Source organism: Thermobia domestica, chromosome 16, assembly GCF_964235325.1.
Source record: "Thermobia domestica chromosome 16, izTheDome1.hap1.1, whole genome shotgun sequence".
Taxonomy (NCBI): Eukaryota; Metazoa; Arthropoda; class Insecta; order Zygentoma; family Lepismatidae; genus Thermobia; species Thermobia domestica.
In genome coordinates this window covers 157,720,752-157,743,181 of record NC_137469.1, presented here as the reverse complement: position 1 = coordinate 157,743,181, position 22,430 = coordinate 157,720,752, and the positions used below count along the sequence as shown (strand labels likewise).

At 37.6% G+C, this 22,430-nt stretch overlaps 1 protein-coding gene across 1 annotated transcript in view; it reads left to right on the top strand.

Annotated features, from left to right (window-relative positions):
- Positions 1-22,430, top strand: part of LOC145672825 (calcium-activated chloride channel regulator 1-like) — a 170,910-nt gene that overhangs the window by 49,828 nt on the left and 98,652 nt on the right. The window contains exon 8 of the mRNA XM_081741974.1: positions 3,673-3,859. Coding sequence (XP_081598100.1) covers positions 3,673-3,859 — 187 coding nt within the window. The remainder of the gene's footprint in view (positions 1-3,672; positions 3,860-22,430) is intronic.

Below are 22,430 nucleotides of genomic sequence, written 5' to 3'. Positions count from 1 at the left end.
AACCGTATGTTACTGATGAAATCTTCATTTTCATATCCCATAGCTAACACTACAGAGCAATGCAGTAGACGTCCACGCTAATCCCCTGCAGTGAGACGCTCTCCCACACCGTATGAGCGGAAATATTGCTCGACAATAAGTACCCCCTCCACTGTTGTGAGTAACATTATCATCGCACCAACTGCACACTACGCTAGTCCACACACAACTGAGCACACATGTAGCACTCACAGCTCATACCACATAGCATCTGAGCGCCATCTTGTATGCTATCCTTAAATCTTAGGTTATTACTGTAGGAAACTGATAGATTTTCTGTTTAATATTTGGATAATGTATTAATGAAATAATAGTAGGTCCATGATAATTGTATTAGCGGCACGGCGCAATGATACTTGATACTGTCTCAAAGCTTCCGGATTCATAATATTATGCCGTGTCTGGTCATACAGCTTGATGGTAGCCAGGAAAGGTGAGTGACAAAGGAATTGATTCGAGGAAATAATAGGTAACTTTGTTGAAGTCAAAGCAACAATGTAAGATATGTATCGTTCACATAAATACACATAACGCATAAAAATATTTAGATTTACGTATTTCTACTGTGTGAGGTATAAAAATAATCAGTTATTGTAAAATTATGAGTTATAGATACCAAAAGAGAGGACCACCATAAAAATTTGCCAGGGTCCTTTAATTCTAGTTATGCCTATGAACATATCCACCTTTTCTATGTGTAATACTACCTTGATCAAAAAGTTCTCGGAATTCAGTCACAAAATTAAAACTACAAGTTCATTCCTGAAAATTGATGTTGCCCTCTTCGAAGTAATCCCCATCGACTGCAACCCACTCATGCCAGCGCTTGGTCTAGTTCTCAAAACATTTGAGGTACTTCATTTTCGGTATTTCCATCAGAGCCGTCTTCTATTTTCATATTGTCTCCTCTCGGTTGCTAAAACGCGTTCTCCGTAATGGTTTCTTGAGTCAAGCAGACAGGAAAATGTCACATAGAGCTAAGTCCGGTGAATTCGGTGGCTGGAGAATGCTATTCGTTACGTTTTTGGTGTGAAACTGGCGGATAATGATAGCATTGTATATACAAGGCTGCGTTGGCATGGTGCATAATCCACGAGTTGTTTGTTCAGAGGTCTTTCCTTTTTAGGCGAATTGCTTCACGCAGACGCTTCATAACGCCCAAATAATATTCCTTGTTGATTGTCTGACTTTCTGACAGAAATTCATGATGTACAGCATCGTTGTAATCCATGAAAACCGTGAGCATCACCTTCTTTTTCAACTGAAAACGACGTGGTTTTTCGGTCTTGACTCATTGGGTACTCGCCACTGGTATACAGCTGGTTTGTTTACAGCATCATTGCCGAAACACTTTCCAACATTTCCAAGGTCTTTACACTATTGAATCCGTTTTTGACGGAAAATTTAATACACAGTCATTGTTGCAAAATTAACTGCATTGCAAACATCGAAACATGCAAGCAAACAGATGTACTCAAAACTGCGTCAATTTCACAAATGGCACTATACATTATTCGGCGTAAGCTCTAAATTGCGATAAACAAAGCCACGTGAAACTAAATCTCGCTGATTTGCTGTTGTCCTACCGACGCTTGTACTCCTTCGCAAAATAGTTCATGTGATTGCATTATTACTTTTACTATGAAGCTTCATATAAAACTGCTATATTATTATAAATGACAAAAATATAATACGGATTATCTAATAATACTGCAATCGAGTGTGGCTAGTGAAACAATAGAAATAAACACTATGCCTGCGCAGTAATTATGGCGCCAACTCAACTGTGGACGGGTGTTCTGCTTTTAAAGTCTGAAAGATGACTGGCATGAATCCCGTTCCGCGAGTGTTGTGGTGAAACACCAGCAAGGCAAACCTTTACTCACTAAGCAACAATTGTTTACGAGCGAAATTCAAATACATTTTTATTTTTAATCTTTCGAGTTTCTTTTCTTTCTTTTCTGATGCTGCTGTAAGTATCTGGACAAAATGAGACAGTATTGTCAAAATGCACGTGTATAATTTGCTCTTCCCCGTGGGGAGTGGGAGTGATACATCACTAGACAATCGTATTTGTGACAAGCGAAAGGATACGAATATTTTGTTTATCGGAGTTTAGAGCTTACGCTGAACAATGTATAGGATGTTTAAATTGGGAGAGAATATCGCTGATAGGTGTAGCAACCAACAAAAGAGAAAAAAAGACAGATCAGGTAACTGAGGGAGCACACGGTGATGATTCCAGGAACTTTTTGATCAAGGTAGTATTGTATTCTTCCTTTCACTCTTTGCAGTCAGTGATACCAACCTGTGGGGAAAATCCCATTTTGTGGGATTTCTTGGACAAATTTTCGGATAGGAATAAAGGAAAAAAAATCGTCAAAGTTAGTAGCATGTATGGGATTTTTCATATATTTATTTCATCGATGCCATCAAACCTGTTTATGACCGGGAAGTAAGTTAATGGCGCTTTAATAAATGTGAAATCAGTGGTAATTGTCAAATTTTGTTATTGAAAAGTGCCTGTTAGTGTGAAAATGATTTATGCAGGAACTTGTGACTCTCAGAAGAGAATCAACAGGGAACGTAAATTGTACTTTGGAGTTTTTATTTTTAACCATGAATGGAAGAAAATAAATTACAAAACGAGAAACAGCCAATTTCTAAAATGTCCCACACAAAATAGCTGGAGAATTAAAATTGTCTAGTTTTGCTATGTTCAGTAAAACATCATGGTACAAAAGAGTAATGAAAATACTAAATTCTAATAAAAAAAATATGCTTGCTTTTGTTAACGATTTCAATAGCCTATTTTAATTAAATAAAATACTTATTAGGAATTTAGAAGTTTGAAATGTAGGAATAATTCACCCAAATATTGAGAAAAGTAAATGACGTACAAATAGTTTCAGTTTTCATACTTCATAAATTTGTGAAAAATTTGTCATTAGTATAGAGCGTGGGAAATTTAAGAGCAAAATGGGAATTTCTGCATTTCAGGATGGGATTTTATAAGGTTTCAGGTTGACATCACAGTTTGCATTATTTTATCGTTACTTTACCGTTCTACTGTGATAATTTTTTCCCCTCAAACTATACACCCAATCATTGAATTTGAGAACATCCTTTTGTCTTACCTGGTATTTTTCCCCTTAAATCCTGATATGTACACTCAAGTCCAAAATTATTGTCGCATGTCTATAAATATGTTGTTGTAGGAATATAATTTGAAATGAATTCGACCAGTATTCCCTATAATGTTAGTATGTGCATAATCGGCAAAGACATGTATGTAGGAAATTTCATGTCAAAAGAGCAGTAAATAAGAACAATAAAACAAAAACAAAACTTTCTTCTCCATTTAGCAACATTTTGTTTTACTCATTCTAATTTTCGTATTTTCAATTCTTTTCCTTTGAAATTTACCACAAATATACATTTCCCGATTGTACGCATAGTATCAGTATTAAAAGTACCGTGCAAATTCATTATCAATTTATATTCTTACAAGAAGACAGTTATAGATATGCGACAATCATTTTGGACATGAGTGTAGATACAAGTAAAGTGTTATTGCACAGGAACTGGATTTTGGTCATAATAATCGTAGAGTATTAATTCGTTTCCTTGTAGGTTTATATTAGAGAAGGTGCCAACAGGAAGTCAGCTAGCAATTGTAACGTTTAGTGCTTCAGCCACAGTACCAGTGAAACTCTCAAAAGTTTGGAAAATTAACAGACTGTCTATAGTGAAAAATATTCCTAGGAGTGTATCTGATCAACACACAGCCATTGGAAGGGGACTGAAAGCAGCATTAGAGGTAAGGAGAAACATGTCAACCTCTATAGATAAGCAGTTAGGTTTTCATTCTGCCTAATATTATACTTGATGCAAAAAGAATGAAAACACGAACAAATTCGGGTGACCTCTAAGTAAGGTTACCAAAATCAGAAATGCCAAACCGCGAATATACTTGCATGTGACTAACTCATTATATACAATTTAATTATGTAGTTTGTACTGTCTTTACCCAGGAATGCATAAAACTATCAGAGAAGAGAAAACAGGCAAAATTACGCTGGCTACAAAATCCGAATGAAATGACTACACAAAATTTCGCAGATATCAGGCGGGAAACTTCCAAAACTTTTAGAACAAAGAAACGCGATTTTCTGAAAGCTAAAATTAAGGAACTTGAAGATAATAGTAAAAATAAAAACATACGGGACATGTATAAGGGAATCAACGAATTTAAGAAAGGCTATCAACCTCGTGCTTATATATTAAAGAAATCTGACGGTACAGTTCTCACTGACACGGATAGCATCTTAAATAGATGGAAAGATTTCTTTGACGATTTGCTTAACACGCAACCAAAAACTAGTGTTCGTGGAGAAAAGGAGATACACACCGCAGAACCGTATATTCCAGAACCCAACCGAATAGAAGTAGAAACCGCTATAAAGAAATTAAAGAAACACAAATCTCCGGGTGTAGATGAAATTCCGGCTGAGTTAATTTTAGCTGGAGGCGAAAAATTGTGGAACAAGATACACAAACTCATTCTCCTTATCTGGAACAAGGAAGAATTGCCACAAGAGTGGAAAGAATCAATTATTGTTCCAATCCACAAGAAAGGCGACAAAACTGACTGTAATAATTATCGAGGCATTTCTCTTCTGTCAACATCCTATAAAATCCTTTCAAATATTCTGTTAGCAAGACTGACCCCATATGCAGATGAAATTATTGGAGATTATCAGTGCGGATTTAGACGAAATCGATCAACTATCGACCAAATATTTACCATTCGCCAAATACTCGAAAAAAGAGTGGGAATACAATACCCCGGTACATCAACTATTTATTGATTTTAGAAAGGCGTACGACTCGGTTAGGAGAGAAACATTATACAACGTTCTTGCAGAACTTGGAATACCGAGAAAGCTAATTAGATTAATTAAGATATGTTTAAATGAATCCCAAAGTAAAGTCCGGGTAGGAAATTTTTTGTCCACGAGCTTTCACGTCGAAAATGGCCTGAAACAAGGAGATGCGTTGTCGCCATTATTATTTAACTTCGTTTTGGAATACGCTATAAGGAAAATCAAAGATAGCAACCAGGGCTTACAGTTGAACGGTATTCACCAGGTTATGGCATATGCTGATGATGTAAATTTAATAGGAGATGATAGGAGAACAATAGAAAGAAATGCAGAGATCTTATTAAACGCTTGCAGGGACATGGGTTTAGAAGTAAATGCAGAGAAAACTAAATACATGGAAGTGCGTCGGGACCGGAATACAGCAAATTATGGATGCGTTAAAATACTAAATAATACTTTTGATAAAGTGGATACTTTCAAATATCTAGGATCAATATTAACAGAGGAAAATCATATTCACGGAGAAATTAAATGTCGACTAAAAGCAGGGAATTCGTGTTACTATTCGGTTCAAAATCTCTTGTCGTCGCGAATTCTGTCGAGGAATTTGAAACTTAAAATATACAAAACGATAATCATGCCTGTTGTTCTGTATGGCTGCGAAACATGGTCACTTACTCTGAGGGAAGAACATAGACTGAAAGTATTTGAGAACAAGATCCTGAGACGAATATTCGGACCCAAGAGGAACGGGAATGGGGAATGGCGGAAACTTCATAACGAGGAACTGCATAATTTATATGGTTTACCCAACATTGTTAGGGTCGTCAAGTCTAGGAGGCTTAGATGGGCGGGTCATGTAGCTAGAATGGAAGAAAGTAGAGACGCTTTCAAAGTTTTGATTGGAAGACCAATCGGAAAACGACCAGTAGGAAGACCTAGGCGCAGATGGGAGGACAATATTAAGATGGATCTCGCAGAGATTGGAATACAAAGTAGAAACTGGATGCAGTTAGCTAAGGATAGAAGTCAGTGGAGAGCTTTTGTGAACGCGGCATTGAACCTCCGGGTTCCATAGGCCATAGAGTTAGTTTTAGTTAGTTACTGTCTTTACCTGACTGATGTGCAGAAAGCATATTATAAGCACGAAAATAAGAACAGAAAAATCATGGCGTGCATATTTCAACCATTTAAATATCACAGTATGTTCACAAAACACTAACATAGCAAAGTTTCCGCGGTGGCTCAGTGGTAAAGAACTTACTTTTAGTGCCTTGGGTCCCTAGTTCGATCCCATCTACCCCCAAGTGAGCTTTGTGGTGTACAAACACCGAGTTCTTGGATTTTCTTGAAGTTCTCCCGTTTTCCTTCCATGTTTTTCATTCCACCATTTCATTCATTGCCATCATCACCGTCTCCTTTAACCTTAGAGCATAATAGTGAGACGTTAACTTAAAACGTTACGTAGCAAAGCTCAATAGAGATACGGAAGGAATGGAAGAAGAAGCAGCCTCTACAAGAGCGATTGTGATTTCCAAGATAGCCGATCTCTACATTCCTCATTGAGCACTGCTACCAATACGATAGACCACAGAAAATGTGGACAAATAAGCAAATTTAGGAAAATGTATTTGAGCGAAATTTTTAATCTCAATATGCGGACATCTACGCATAAATGTTGACGTAAAGTGGCCCTATCTCTAAGGAAGCAAAATATGTTTATTGTAATAAGCATAGGTCGAAAAAATGCGCTCTTCAACGTAGAAATGGTTTAAGGATAACTTCTTTCGAAAAATTTGTTTTTAGATTGTCAGAAATTTCATTTTTCAATAGTTTGTTTTTCGAGAAGATCCGAAAACTTTAAAAATTAACCATCGTCCTTCATTTGATATTTTTTTTAATCAAATACAAGGATAGTGTATATCGTAAGCAATCGATGAAACTCATCCGAACTTGATCAAAATTGTCACGTGGAGAACTTGACAAGTTTGGTAGTCATATGTAATATTATGATATTCAGACCTTTAGTTCTGGAGTTATTGACAATCAAATTTAGGTTTTGATTTAATAAAAGGATACTGCCAGTTTAAGTGAGAAAATTATGTCCGCCTGTTCGAAACAGCTCTCTAATTTCTCTAACTTTCACCATACTCTTGAGTCCGTTGTTGCAGTAATCCAATTCTATGTATTTGCAGTTCTAGTCACACTATATTCAAGAGAAGTGGAAGTATACTATTGAGATGAAATCAATTTTGTTTGTTTGTTTGTTGAAGTATAGCCTTCCTTTGAGGGCCGAGACTACATGAGGTATGGACCTGTAGTTTCAAGTGTCCAAGACACTGTAATTTGAAGTGTCAATGCTTTACCACCAGGAATCGAAGCCGGGACCACATGCACCAAAAGAACAGGCCCTAGTCACTAGACTAGCAGGGAGGATTTGAACTATTTTCTTGGGATCACTACTTGTCGCCTTCTAGTACTTTTCTCACCCTACAAGCATCAACACTGTAACCGGAGGTGGTACTAAGCTTCCACGATTTCCCGTTACAATGGAGTAACAAAGTCGGAGATGAATCCTATTCTTGCGGCAGTGAATAAATATCGAGAACTACTTCTCGCTACTTTTCTTCACTATAGCGGACAGTATTGAAACTGTTAGTTTCTCGCCACTTCTGGTTTACCGTATATAGAGAGATAAAGATCAAGATAACAACCTTAGAATGCTGAATTCGTATCAAAAAGACGTATTTCGCTATATCTTACGTTTCTTGCTTTTTGGTGATCACTATTCAAACCGGAAGTTGTAACAAATTTCTACCAGAGGAGAAAACTTGGAGATAAAGCACAAGGTTAAGGTAGTGAATTTACGCTTTATGCTATTACATTGTTTGCTCTATGGTAATTAATAGTGTGGGTCTATGGGGTGGTTCAATGAAAAATTGACCCATGACCCACTGAATCACCACTCACCGTGATACACGACTCATCGTGATCCATCGTCATGAACTCTGACCCATGATCCACGTCCTTCTCTCCACTGATTAAAGAGTTTACATTTGTAATAAAACAAGGTCCTGAAATTGTCACTAATTGGAGTTTGTATTTCTACGGTCAATCACTCAAACACCGCTCTGTTACAATACCGATGGATCTGACCTTTACAATATAAAATAGTAGTGCTTATCATATGATCAATTTCAATTTGATTATCACATATAATTATTTCCTTGTTGAATTATAAATACTTTTCAGTGGAAAATAGGATGAAATTTAAAGGTCTCAAATTAAGGTAAAGTAGACTAATGTAAAGGAAAAAAAGTGTAAAATTCTACTGTGCCTCGAAAGCCAAGTAGTAAGTCCTATTGCTATTATTACAATTACATAGACCTATATCAATATTCAAAAGTGCCTGAAGTTATTTTTTCACTTAGATATATTCATCTGAGGTAAGTAAATAGAAAGATGTGAAAAAGAAAGGAAAATGGATGCTTGAAAGTAAAACGTAGAGAAATTCAACAATGTTCAGAAGATGTTGTCTACTGTGACTAAGCAGAGTGGGTCAGCTTGTGTCACGGTGAGTCGGTGGGTCGTAGTGGTCACGTCCTGTTGACACACGACCCGCTCAAAATCTTGACACATTCACCCACTCAGGCCCGTGCTCGCCCACCGGGACTCGTCCCGGTGCGCCCTCCGAAAGATCACATCATCCGAAACATATAATAAATTCTTACAGTTGTTATTGGTAAAGAAGCCGTGATAAGTTCAGTGTGCTCTTTATATAAGGCGCCCTTGCGAAACCACATCAAAGATAATCAGTTTTATTTATTCTTCAGTACGGAACAATTCTGTGCGATGAATACATATGGTTACTGTTGATAAAGAAAAATCCGTGAAGGGTACAGTGTGCCCTTTACATGAGGCGCTCTTACGAAACCACGTCAAAGATAAACGAGTCCATGTCAAATCACCTAGAGCACTGTGCTTCAATGTCTCAGATTCTCTTCAAAATATTTTCATACATAAATACCAATGAAATTATGCCAAATTAATTTTTTCCCGCTTTTTTGGATGAGAAATGGGCCGGGGAGAAATTTTTGAAAATGTGAATTTTGCTTCAATTTCACTTTTTGGCACTCAACATCATGGAACTAAATTACCATAACTTACTTATTTTTGAAGCTATTGGGCTCATCTAGGTGTCAAATGAAAGCTTAATTTTGGGACTTTCAATAAATCTTAACTAACCTTGCAAAAGGTTACACTGTCAAATATTAAGGGGCATATAAAGCAAATTTTAGGGTTTTTACAAATTGTGCCGTTGCTCAAAAGTTACAACTATGAAACTTTTGAAACTCTTTTTGTACATTCATCTTAACATGTACATGGTATGGTTAAAAAATAAAAATGGTGCTTTTGGTATTTTTGTAATTATTATTTTTTATGTACAGAAATATACAGTTTTAAGTGTTGTTACAAATTGTGTCATTGCTCGTAAGTTACAACTATGAAACTTTTTAAACTTTTTAAATAGAATCATCTTAGTCCCTACATGATATGGTCAAAAACTAAAAATTGTGCTTTTGGTATTTTTGTAATTATTGTTTTTATAATATTTTACATGTACGGAAATATACAGTTTTAAATTTTGTTACAAATTGAGTCATTGCTCGTAAATTACAACTGTGAAGCTCTTGAAACCTTTTTTATAGGATCATTTTAGCACATACATGATATGGTTAAAGTATAAAAAGGGTGCTCTTGGTATTTTTGTAATCATTATTTTTGTAAATCAGAGTGAAATTCATGAATCGCTCTGGGCCTCTTATATTCTACTGGCCAGAAAATGAAGACTTTTGTTGGATACCTTTTAAAAATATCATCTGGGAAGTTCCTGTTCCATCTCTTACAAGCCAATTAATCCGGACTTACGCAACTGAAAGCAAAGTTAAAAGAAGACATCATATCATCAATGAAAAGAATGAGCTGTGAAATACAGGACACAAATCTTGTATGTAAATCTAGGCATTTCTAAGAAGTATTACTGGTATGTACGTTAATCTATTGTTTCTTATTTCTGTTGTAGGATTTGTAATAATCATTCAACCCCTTACATTGCTAGGCCCATATTTTCCATTCACAAAATCCCAAGATTATTACAAAAAAAATCCCTTTTTGTTATTTAATCATACCTAATAAATCCGAACTAATCCATTAAACGTTATAAAAGTTTGATAGTTGTAAGCGATGGTACAATTGGGAAAAAAGTTGAAAGGCATAGTTAAAATACAAAAATATAATATTATGGTAATACCAAAACTACACATTACACCAGTTCTATTTTTAAGTATACATAATTCTTAATACTAAGATGATTATTTGAAAAAGCTTAAAGTGTGACAGAGTATGGATGGCCAAAATTTTCCGAAAACGGAAATTTCACTTTCCGAAATTTTTCTGAATTCCGGATTTTTTCGAATTCGGAATTTTTCCGAATTCCGAAATTTTTCCGATTTTACTTTCCGGAATCTGGAAAGTAAAAATTCCGGAATTGGCCATCACTACTTCAGACAAAAAACATAATCTGTTAACAATAGTAAATCTGAATATTTCTGTACATTTAAAACATAAACAATAATAATAATAATAATAATTATAATAATAATAATAATAATAATTGCAAAAATACCAAAAGCACCCTTTTTATTTTTTAACCATATCATGTATGTGATAAAATGATTCTATAAAAAGAAGCATCAAGAGTGTCATAGTTGTAAATTACGAGCAATGACACAATTTGTAACAAAACTTAAAACTGTATATTTCCATACATGTAAAATACCAAAAAAAAAAAAAAATATTATTATTACAAAAATACCAAAAACACCCTTTTTATTTCTTAACCATATCATGTATGTGCTAAGAAGATTCTATTTAGAAAGTTTCAAAAGTTTCATAGTTGTAACTTACGAGCAATGACACAATTTGTAACAACACTTAAAATTTTATATTTCCATACATGTAAAATACCAAAAAATAATAATTACAAAAACAGCAAAAGCACTCTTTTTATATTTTAACCATACAATGTACGTGTTAAGGTGAATGTACACACCGCATCAAAAGAATTGCGACAGCTAACACCGTGCACTTAGGCCACCCAATACACACATTATCCCATAATCGTGTCAGGTAAAGAGACCCCCTCTCTCTCCTCCTTTCTCTCCTATACTAAAATTAGCTAACAACATGAGCGCAATTCTTATTTCAAACTACACATGTATTAGTTTCGATAAAATAAAATAACGAAACCGAGACGAAACAAGATCCATAGGTTGGTGTAGCGAGAAACTGAAACACACACAATGAAAAATTGAAACCAATGGATGTCTATTACACAGAGATTCAAAAAAGAGGCAGAGAGCGAGAAGAGAATAGAAGAAGAAAAAGAAAAGGGAGAACAGATAAAACTGTTGAATTCAAGCGTGGTAAGAAAAGAATCTAACACTAAAAAGTTATGTTTCCAGAAATCCAACAATAATGTCGAAATAACATTTGTTTTTACATATTTTTTCAGAACTATTCGAATACGGTGTATATAAAATATGCTTTACACATTCACTATGTACCTTTCATAATGTATAGCATACTCAATTTCAAGTAGAGTGGTAGACAAACACCGTGTGCGTGGGTTTTCTTGGGGCTCTCCCGTTTCCTCCCACTTCCACCATTCCACCATTTCATTAATTACTCATCGTCACCGTCTCCTTTAGGCTACCCGGCATAACCGTGGGACGTAAAACTCAAAAATTTCATTTCATTTTTTTCAATTTCAAGTAGAACTGTAGATCTCCGAGACACATCTAGGATAATGTCTAAAGCTTAACACACATGCTTTGTTTCCGCGTGGTTCGGTTGTAAATTCAGTAGTGTTCATTGGACGTACCGATGCAAACTACATTCTAATAAACCCAGTAGGTGGCACAGGTCCTATCTTCCATTACAGACTACTAATGCAAAGTGAATTTTAAAAAAACGAAAAGGAAAAGGAAGAAAGAAAGAAAGATAAAATTGAATGAGTGCTATTTTACGGCTAAATTTTTATCAGAAATATCCTATAGTCAAAGTCCAAACCTTATAATAATGAAAAGTTACAAATGTTCAAATGGAAAATTAGATGTTCCTTATGCATGTAGCAGACCTTCCATGTTTCAAATTTCAACGTGAATAAAACACATTGAATTATAATATGGAAACAAATTTGTGTTGAACTAGTATAAATAAAATTTTGTTTTCAAGTAACCAAAGAGGTTGCCATTTTCTAGACTTTTCCGAAAATTTATATGTTTCGAACATCCAGCATCACTTTCATCTCTTGCGAATATAACGTTGTAATTTGTGCAGATAGAATGAACACGCTAGAGCTCAAACGCACCATAGTGTCAGTCGGATGATGTTGGTTAGCTTATGGACCACCACTGGGTCGAGGATTTAAACCGGTAATGACCCGATAATTCGACTGAGACTTGGTAACCGAGATGATAAAAAATATATTTTGCTTATACCCTTGCGTTTAAACAGTATTTCTTTCAGAGATAACCAGGACTGGAGATGTTATGCCCAGAGCACGAAAAACTCGACGCTGAAGTTGCCAGTTCATTACATTTTCCAGATCAGGTTTATCGGTCTCTTGCTACGTTTTAACTTTGGAACACGCACACGCACATAAAGTTCGAGTGTACGTGAGAGAGAGAGGGAGAAGTGAAAGATGAAATGACAGGATAGGGAAACGTCAAGAAACAGAGAGAGAGACACGAATATAAATATGGAACATACTTATCATTATAGTGTATGATGAAGAACGCACACACTGTTTATTCGAATTCTCGCCAGTGATGCTTTGTAAGTTCTCCTACAGAAGATAAATCTCTGTTTGCAGCCATTATTATATGCGAGAAAGTTATACTACCTGGTGGGGAATCGAACCCAGATCTTCCGCTTGGAAGTCTGGTACTTTACCACTACACCACCGATTGCTTTACCCAAACTTTGTTCAACAAATGCTGTAATATTTCTTTCTGAGAACGATAACATGAAAAGTGTTTACTGCAGATCAATGAAGTATTTCGAATGTCTTAGTAAATCCCTTGCCCTTTCCCAACCAACATTCTTAAATCGCCTCTATCATGATAAAGGTGTTTACTTCCACATTCTTAAGCATTGCACGTCGAATATGAGAAATCGATTCTTCACTATCACTTCATAAAAAATGCAACTTTGGCGTGAACAAGATTTGAACTTATGCTGGACAGCTTTAATAAACCCTAATCCATTACCTTACATTACTATCAGTTTTATTGTTACTAAACCTCAAATACAGAACTTGTACTCAATTATTCTTGATACAACAGAAGATTATTTAAACAACGTGAAAGTGAGTTCTCAGCTTAACAAACGTAAGAAACAGAAAGTAAGAACAATAATAAAATATAATACAGAATAAGAAAAAAAGAGAGAGAGAGCGAAAAGTTTATTGCAAAATAACGAGAGTACTGGCTGCAAGAAAGAGCACGACCCGATGTTTAGTGGGGGAAAACGAAAATCAGGGAATAACATATGCTCCACCGTAAACTGAGAGGGCGGAAGACGAGTGATACGTTTCACCAATTCCTGAAAAGCGTGCCAGATAGGAGGGGCTCCAGCACATTGGGTATAGCGATGAGCCAGAGTGTCCTCTTGGTTGCATTTATCACACAACGCATCAGGAACGCGTTGAATCTCAAACAATCGCGCGCGTGTAGGGATAAGCTGCTGTACAACCTGAAACTAAATGACTTGCATGTACGAAGGTATTACGGTGTTCGCTAGATTGACCCACACTTGCTGCCAACCGACGTGTGAAAAAAGCTGTACGACGCGCATCTTCGACTGAGAATAAGTTAACATGCCAAGAGCGCAATATAACGAACGTGCATTGTGTGTCCGCGGGTTGAGGATCACCCCGGAATACGTCCAATAGTGGATGAAAGTCCGGACATACGCTGGACACTGGGCTGGGAAGTGAATGGTGAGTATTCATAGAATGTTCATAATCCGGCCAGAAACAACTAAACCAGTGATTAGTAAAAGAACCAGCTGAAGAGAGCGCGGAGTAGGAATCTGACATGAAGAAAGTTTGGCATTTTAAACGAATGTTGACCAAGCCTAACCCGCCTATAGAACGTGGCAGATAAAGTGCAGTACGCGGAAGACGGAAATAAATGCCACGCCAGATATGCCAGAGGAACAGAGATTCCAATCGTTTGGCGTATATCTCCGGTAAGGGAAAAACTCGCGCCCGATACCACAGCTTAGGTGCAACATTAATATTGATAAAGTGTATAAGGTGTAGTAAATGAAGTCGACGAAAACACTGGGAATAAAACAAACGGCGTACTTGTGTTAATAGGGGTGCCCAAATCTCATCATAGTGGGGAGTAGGTTGGGACGTAAAGGGTATGCCTAAGGTAGTTAAAGAAGAGATATGCGGTAAATTTGGGGAACCAGAAGTGTTCACAGGTAACTGAAAATCGTTAAATTGTAACACATGAGTGTTCCTGTCATTATAGTGAAGACCAGCGCAACGGGAATAGCGCTGCAGAACAGGAAAAACACCCTGAAGGGACTCAGAATCCACTCCAGTAATGGTTAAATCATCAGCAAAACCAAAAATATTTTGGCTGCGAAAAAGTGAGGGTCTCGAGGGGGATAAGGTGGCAAAACGGTAAAGAAGCGGGTCTAAAACTAAAGCAAACAATATAGTGCTGAAACAACACACTTGACGCAAACCACGCTGTAACGAAATGAGTGAGGATAAATGGCCATTAATTTGAATGCGGAAATTTGCCGTAGCATACAGATTCAATATTACCTTGCAGAGAGCTGAAGGAAAGCCCCAGGCTTCAGCGGAGAAAGTTATGATCTACGCTATCATAAGCTTTAGCCAAATCAACTGCGAGGGCTCCTGCTGGAGCCTGACGAAAGTGAAAATATGTAAAAAGATCCCGGAGAGAACTAAGATTGTATTGAATGTTATGAGTCTTGTGTAGCGCCGCTTGGAACGGACTGATTAATCGTTGAATAATAGGACGAACTCTAGCTGTTAGAACCTTCGTAAATACTTTCAGGTCTACTGCTAATAAGGAAATAGGCCGGTAATCGGAAACCTCACATGCAGTATGCGATTTCGGGATGAGCAACACTATAGCCGTATTGTGATAAAAAGTTTCACCCGAGAGCCACGAGTTAAAGAGCGAAACAAGAGTTACTCTGAGAAAAGGCCAATAACGCCTATAAAAGGAAAATTCAAACCGTCGACCCCTGGGGAACTGCGGCCCTTGACACGCCTGAGAACAGAAGAGATCTCTTCCTCTGTGATTGGACGCATCAAATCATGACCATCACTCTCTGACAGCTTGTGAGGGATGGCTGACAAAAATTCAGGTGCTGAAGTGTAATCCATAGTCTGAGCGCTCGCAAACTCGGTATAGTACCGAGTGAATTCTTGTAAAATGTTGAGCGAATCAGTCGTAATATTGCCATCCGCCAAGACAAGGGACTAGATGAAAGTGGCACGCGTTTGATACAACTAGAGATCGACGTGATACAAAGATGTTTTTTCTCCGGAAAACAATGATATAAGTCTCTGAAAAATATGCTTGAAGCGAGGCGTGAGAATCTATCTGTCGCATCCGACGTTTAAGGTCATTGATACTGGCCTGATTGATAAGGGACGGTAGTGCCGCCCAAAGTTGACAGAGCGCACGGTAGAAAAAATCATATAACTGACGATCATGTTGATGTGCAAGTTTACCACGCCATTGAAAAAAGCTACGTATTTTTGGTTTACAATATTGACACCACTATCCTCCTACCGTTGGATGATATTGTTGCATGTTACACCAGTACTTAAAACGCGAAGTAAACGCTTCTACCACTTCCTCTTGTGACATCACATTACTGTTGATCTTCCAAAAGGAAGGGCCACGTGCGGCAGGAAGAGAAAACGGTAACTTGAAGGCTACTTTGACCGCTACATGATTAGACAGCGAGACAGGTATAGTTAAAAAGTGGAGCACTGCTTTACATAAAGGGTCCGTTACATATGCTCTGTCGAGGCGACTGTGAGTGGTAGAACAGGTAGATGTCATTGCGTGCTTAGAATTAGAGGTAATCAGCGCATCATGTAACTTGATAGCGCACACCAGCTCAACTAAAGCATGACACGGAGGGAAAGGGGTGAGAGAGTCACGAGGATCAATCACCGCATTATAGTCACCTACAACAATACAGTGGTGAACGCCAGGAGGAATCAAAGACGGAATAGTTGTGGCAAGAAACTCTTCCCTTTCTCGTATCTTGAGATATCCAGAATAAGCATATAAACAGAGTAAGCACGTATCTTGAATGTAGCAGCAAATTGCCCTATCATCAGGTGACAACATTATTCTATCGTAGGTTAAGCCTTTCCTCACTAAAATAGCTACACCAGTAGAAGATTCACAATTAATAATGGCATTATAATCAGTAAGAAATTCAAATGAATGAAATGTCAGTTCTGTTAAACAACATACATCTGGGCGACGCCCCTCGGTAAATTGTTTGAGTAGCGCTATATTTTGCACAGAACTAATCCGATTAATATTTAGCGTGAGAAGGGTGAAAGAGTTTATCATTGGCATACTCACATTTAACAAGAAAAATATACAAAAAAGCACTTACTTAAAGAACCCTGAGGTAAGCCGTTGTAGAAAGAATCCAAATATATAACAAAAAGCTTGCCCACTGATATAATACAAACAAGTAAAATAAACACAATACAAAAGCAAGACATAACAGGAAACCACTAGCCTCACTCAAAATTTTCGTTGTCGTAAGTTGAAAGAGAGTTTTTCACTCACTGCAACTCGGAATCACAAATATCCCGTTCTTGCGAACGCGTGTCACGTGTTATTGGCTGTTTCGTTCCTTGAGAGGCACACAGAGAAACCTTCTTCTCTTGTTTCTTCGTAACCGACCTTGACACTCTTCGCTTTCGTTGGGAGGCAGGATCTGGTTCCACTGAAACAACACTTGTTGGTAAAGGAGGGAAAATAAAGGTATCAGTGCCAGATAAGAAAGACTCACTCGTAATCGAAGAAGCTTCTTGATTCGAAGAAATAGCGACTGCACACAGATCTCCCAGTGGCGTATCGGGAGGGAGCAGCGAGGGCACTGTCATTTTTGGAGATTCCCGCTCTGGCGTCGATTTTGTAAGTAACTCTGGAGCAATTGAACGTCGGGGTAACTCGGGAAACTCAGAAGTATCGGCTAGACTATTAACCCCCGCGGGGCCAGAGCCGGAGATCAAGGGGGCTTTAGCCACACGTTCCAAAAATCCAGATGACTACAGGGTACGCGGCACCTTTACTAATTCAGTCATATGCACAGAGCCCAGGGTGGGTTTCACACCCACAGAACTGGGCTTTTTCTTTGAAGGACAGCTAGAAATGGTATGAAATTCACTCTGGCAAAAAAACAAGTAATCGGTTGTAAGTCATACGAAACACTCAGTTTGTAACCCTGCACTATTGAACAGGATGGGATATGTTTGTTTACTTCCATATGTATAATACGGACACCGCTATCAATCCCAGTAGAGAATGGAGCAGGCCAAAATTGCTGTTCTACACGTCGTACTGTACCACATGCACGGAAATGTTCTTCTAATACGTGTAGAGGCGCTTCCAGTGGAAAGTCATAAACACGCACCATTTTCACTGTGTCCTCGGCCGGCAAGATCCTCACAATACTCGAATTTTCATCGGCTGGTGAAATATCACAGACTCCGGAACTGTCGACGCAAACTGGTCATACTCGTTGACACTCTTGAACTTAATATAAATGCTATAAGACTCTTTATGAAGCTGAAGAGCACAGATTTGCTCGAAGAGACGAGGAAAAGCCTCATTTAACCATTGGTAGACCTGGCTCGAATTTGGGCGTGAACTACGATATCGCTTATCAAACATAAATTTATATTGCAAATCTTTTTTATATGACATTGTACAATAGCGGTAACAAGCACTAAGTACACTGGAATCACTAGAATAGGCACTAACAGGCCAATATAGGCCACAGAAAACGTCCTAACACACAAGACAAAAGGTGTGGGAAAGGAAACTTAGTACGTCACTCCCAGGAGATTATGCGATGTGCGTTGCTCGAAGGCTCGAGCAAAACTGACTATCATGCCACCTGAAACTAGAAGCCAAATATTACTTAGTTTAGTTTTGATCTTTGGAACAATCAAGTGTCTTCCTGTAAGGTTATTTGCACCTAAGTGCACAACGAAATTCATTTATTCGACGACCTGGCGAGAAATTAGTGCCCACTAATAATGGAAACAACATACAATCCAGGAAAAATTACAGAAATAGAAACATATTATGAATTAATTTCGCCATGCAAGTTCAAAAGTATGCAAATAATAATAATAATAATAATAATAATAATAATAATAATAATAATAATAATAATAATAATAATTATTATTATTATTATTATTATTTATTATTATTATTATTATTATTATTATTATTATTATTATTATTATTATTTCTAGCATCAATTGGCCGCTTTGCTGGGCTATATTGAGAAAAAATAATATGCTCCGTTATTCAGTCTCTTTTTACTATTACTAAAGCGCTCTTTGATATCGGTCATTTTTAATGAGTTTTATATAACCCCTCCTTTTCCCATGTTGCAGAGCACGGCATCTTCAGTGTCATTGTTCATCTCAGTCACCAGGAAAACTATGAGTTCTACAATGATATTGGTTATTTTGATAATTTTTATGTCTCCACCTCCTCCATGTTGTGGGCTGAATTTGGATTTAAACGGCGTCAGATGTGTCACTGTTAATCTCAGCGACTCCAAAAATTATAGATTCGATACTAATATTAGTCATTTTTCGTTCTCTTTTAAATGCTGCTAGCCTTCCCCCTTCCTTTAGTTACACCATCAAAATAATACGAGGAAAATCATATCAGGCCCGAACCTCATCTATGTTAAAAATTTGTTTGAGATAGATCGCGTGGTTCATAGTTGTTAAGTTTTATTTATTTTTATATATCTTTCCCCTCCCTCCACTCCCCTAAGTTTTACCGTCAAAGTGATATGATGAAAACCACTCCAGGTTCGAACTTCATCCATGCTGAAAATTTGATGCAAATCTGTCCGGTGATTCAAGACTTACTAACTCATTAACTTTTATTTTTATTTACATTGATTTTTGTATATCTCCCCGTCCTCCCCTTCTCTACATTCCACTATCAAAGTGAAATGATTAAAAGCATTCCACTGCACAAACGTAACCTATGTTGAAAATTTTATCCAGATTGGTTGTTTGATTCAAGACTTATTAAGTTTTCTTGATTTTTTTAAATATTTTACCATCCTCCCCCTCCTCTAAGTAACACCATCAAACGAATAGATAAAAATACTCCCAGGTACGAACATTATCAATGTTGAATATTTGGTCGAGATCTGTCGGGTGGTTCAAGAGACTATAAGTCACAGTCACTTTCAATTCTATAATATAGGTTTTAATAATTATTCGCGTACTTTTGAATTTGCACGGCAAAATTACTTCATAGTATGTTTTTATTTCTGTATTTTTTCCTGGATTGAATGTGCTTCCTTTATTAGTGGGCACTAATTTCTTTCCAGGTTGTCGAATAAATGAATTTCGTTGTGCACTTAGGTGCAAATAACCTTACAGGAAGAAACTTGATCGTTCCAAAGATCAAATCTAAAGTAAGTACTTTTTGGCTTCTAGTTTCAGGTGGCATGATAGTGAGTGAGTGTTAATAGGGTGACTCCTTTTCACGATACGATAAAAACGGTGTTTATGTGTTGAATCACCTCGCATGTTATGTGTGGTTTTCTTTTTCATTTCTTTTTTCTTGTTACTTGTTTACACGTGGGCCGGATTATTAGATTTGATGTGGTCATTTCTCCCCATATTTCTAAGGATTTTTCAAGTAAGTACTGTTATATGTGCTTTTTCATAGTGACTCAGAGCATGCTCATGTTAAATGCTTTTACCCTTATCACTCTTAATATTAATAGGGTTAGTTCAGCACAAAATTTAGTGTTATTAAAGCAGTTTATAGAGCGTCGCCGTCCTGATGTATGTTGCCTCACTGAATTGACTTTTCATTCTTTCGATTTTCTTAATGATTAGAATGCTATTATCAATTGTGAAGCTACGACTGGAGTAGCAGTACTTGTAAGAAAAGGTTTAGTTTATGATCGTGTCATGCTCTCACCTGAGGTAGAGCAATCAGATGTTATATCTCATGTATTTGTATTATCTTATTGTATGCTTTTTCTGGATTTCTTAAAATTAGAAAGAGGGATGAGTTTTTTGCAACAACCATACCGTCTGTGATCCCCCCAGTGTCAATCAATGTATAATGCTGGGTGACTTTAATGCGGTGATAGATCCCAGAGATTCCCTCCCCCTGCCCTTCACTAGTTGAGCTTGTGCGTGCCATGAAGCTATATGATGCTCTTATTCTCTCTAATTCTCCGCATGTGATGACATATCGTTGTGTGACCACTCAGAGCAGACTCGATAGAGTATACGTCACAGATCCTTTATGGAAGGCAGTGCTTCACGTTTTAACCCTCTTGCCCCTTTTTCAAATCATGCTACGGTTGAAGTAGCCTTTAAGCTTCCTTTTTCTCTTCCCGCTGGACGAGGTACATCGTATTGGAAGATTAATAACGCTCTTTTGTCTCGTGAGGACGTGATAGACGAATTTATGACACGCTTTGAGTATTTGTGTAAGATGCAACGCCATTTCCCCACTGTTGATACATGGTGGCATTTATATGGTAAACCTAAAATCCGTAGTTTTTTTTCCAATGGCGCGGTAAATTGGCACCACAACAAGAGCGTACGCTATCAGAATTTTTTCTATCGAGCTCTCAGCGAGTTATGGGTTGCCCCCCGTCCTTGGTTAACAGGATCAGAATTCAGGAACTTAAAAGTTGGTTGCGTCAACTAGATTCACACACATCAATACAAGTCTATTTTTCGGACGATTTTTATCATTGTTTCCCGGAGGAAACTGCCTCCATATATCAAATGGATCTTCTGTTTCGGAAGAGGAAAGCTACGTACATTGAATCCATTCTAACGGCGGATGGAATGGTCGTTTCTGACTCGTTACAAATACTACAAGAATTCACAAGGCATTATACAGCCTTTACGTGTGCGCAGACTCCGGATCTCTCTCTCGCCTCTGAATTCTTGTCTGCTCTGCCTCATAAGTTGACAAAGACTGAATGTCAAGACTTAATATGTCCCATCACTACGGATGAAATTTTTTTCTGTTCTTCGACGAACCAAAGACCGTAGCTCCCCTGGGGTTGACGGTCTGAACTTTGATTTTTATAAACGTTATTGGTCTTTTCTTAGAAACACATTAGTTTCTCTGTTTAACGCATGGTTATCGGGGGACCCCTTTCTTCAAAACACAGCCATTGTGGTACTCATTACAAAGTCCTCTACTGCGCGAGAGTTGTAACTGATTATAAGCCGCTGTCCTTATTACCAGTGGACCTTAAATTATTTACGAAAGTTCTTGCTGCCAGACTCCGTCCTATTATTCAGAAATACATTAGCCCGTATCAAGCTGCGATACATGACTCGTATAACATCAAATACACGCTTCCGTCCCTGCGAGATCTATTTGCGTATTATCATCTTCGTAACGTTCCCGCTGGAACACTCGCCGTGGATTTAGCCAAAGCTTATGATTCTGTATACCATCAGTTTCTTCATCTGACGCTTGATTTTTGGGGTTTTCCCACTGTTTTTCGACAGGTAATTCATAATCTATATGATAAGGCTCAGTTCCGTTTGCAAATAAATGGACATATATCCTCAAATATTTCTTTACGACGCGGACTGCGCCAGGGGTGCTGCCTTAGCACCGTTCTTTTTGCTTTGGTTTTAGACCCGCTTCTACATCGTTTGGCCATGTTGTCCTCGAATGGACCCTCCCTGTTCCGCAGTCAAAATATTTTTGGGTATGCCGACGATTTGACCATAACCGGAGTTGATTCTGTCTCTCTACAGGGCGTGTTTTCTGTACTGTCCCGTTTTTCCCGATCCTCGGGTTTGCAGTATAACGACAGGAAAACTCAGGTGTTGCTTTTTAATGGTTTCCATCTCCCTGCGGACCCTTTGGTTTCTCCGGCCTTACCGAATGTCACTTCACTATTTTAGGCATCTCCTTTACGTCCAACCCAACTCCCAACTATGATGAAGTATGGGCTCCCCTTTTAACGCAATTTCGTAAGTTGTTCTACTCCCAGCATTTCCGTAGGGTCCATTTACTTCACCGTATTCATTTTATCAATATCTTTGTTGTGGCTAAGTTGTGGTACAGAGCGTGTGTTTTTCCTTTCCCAGAA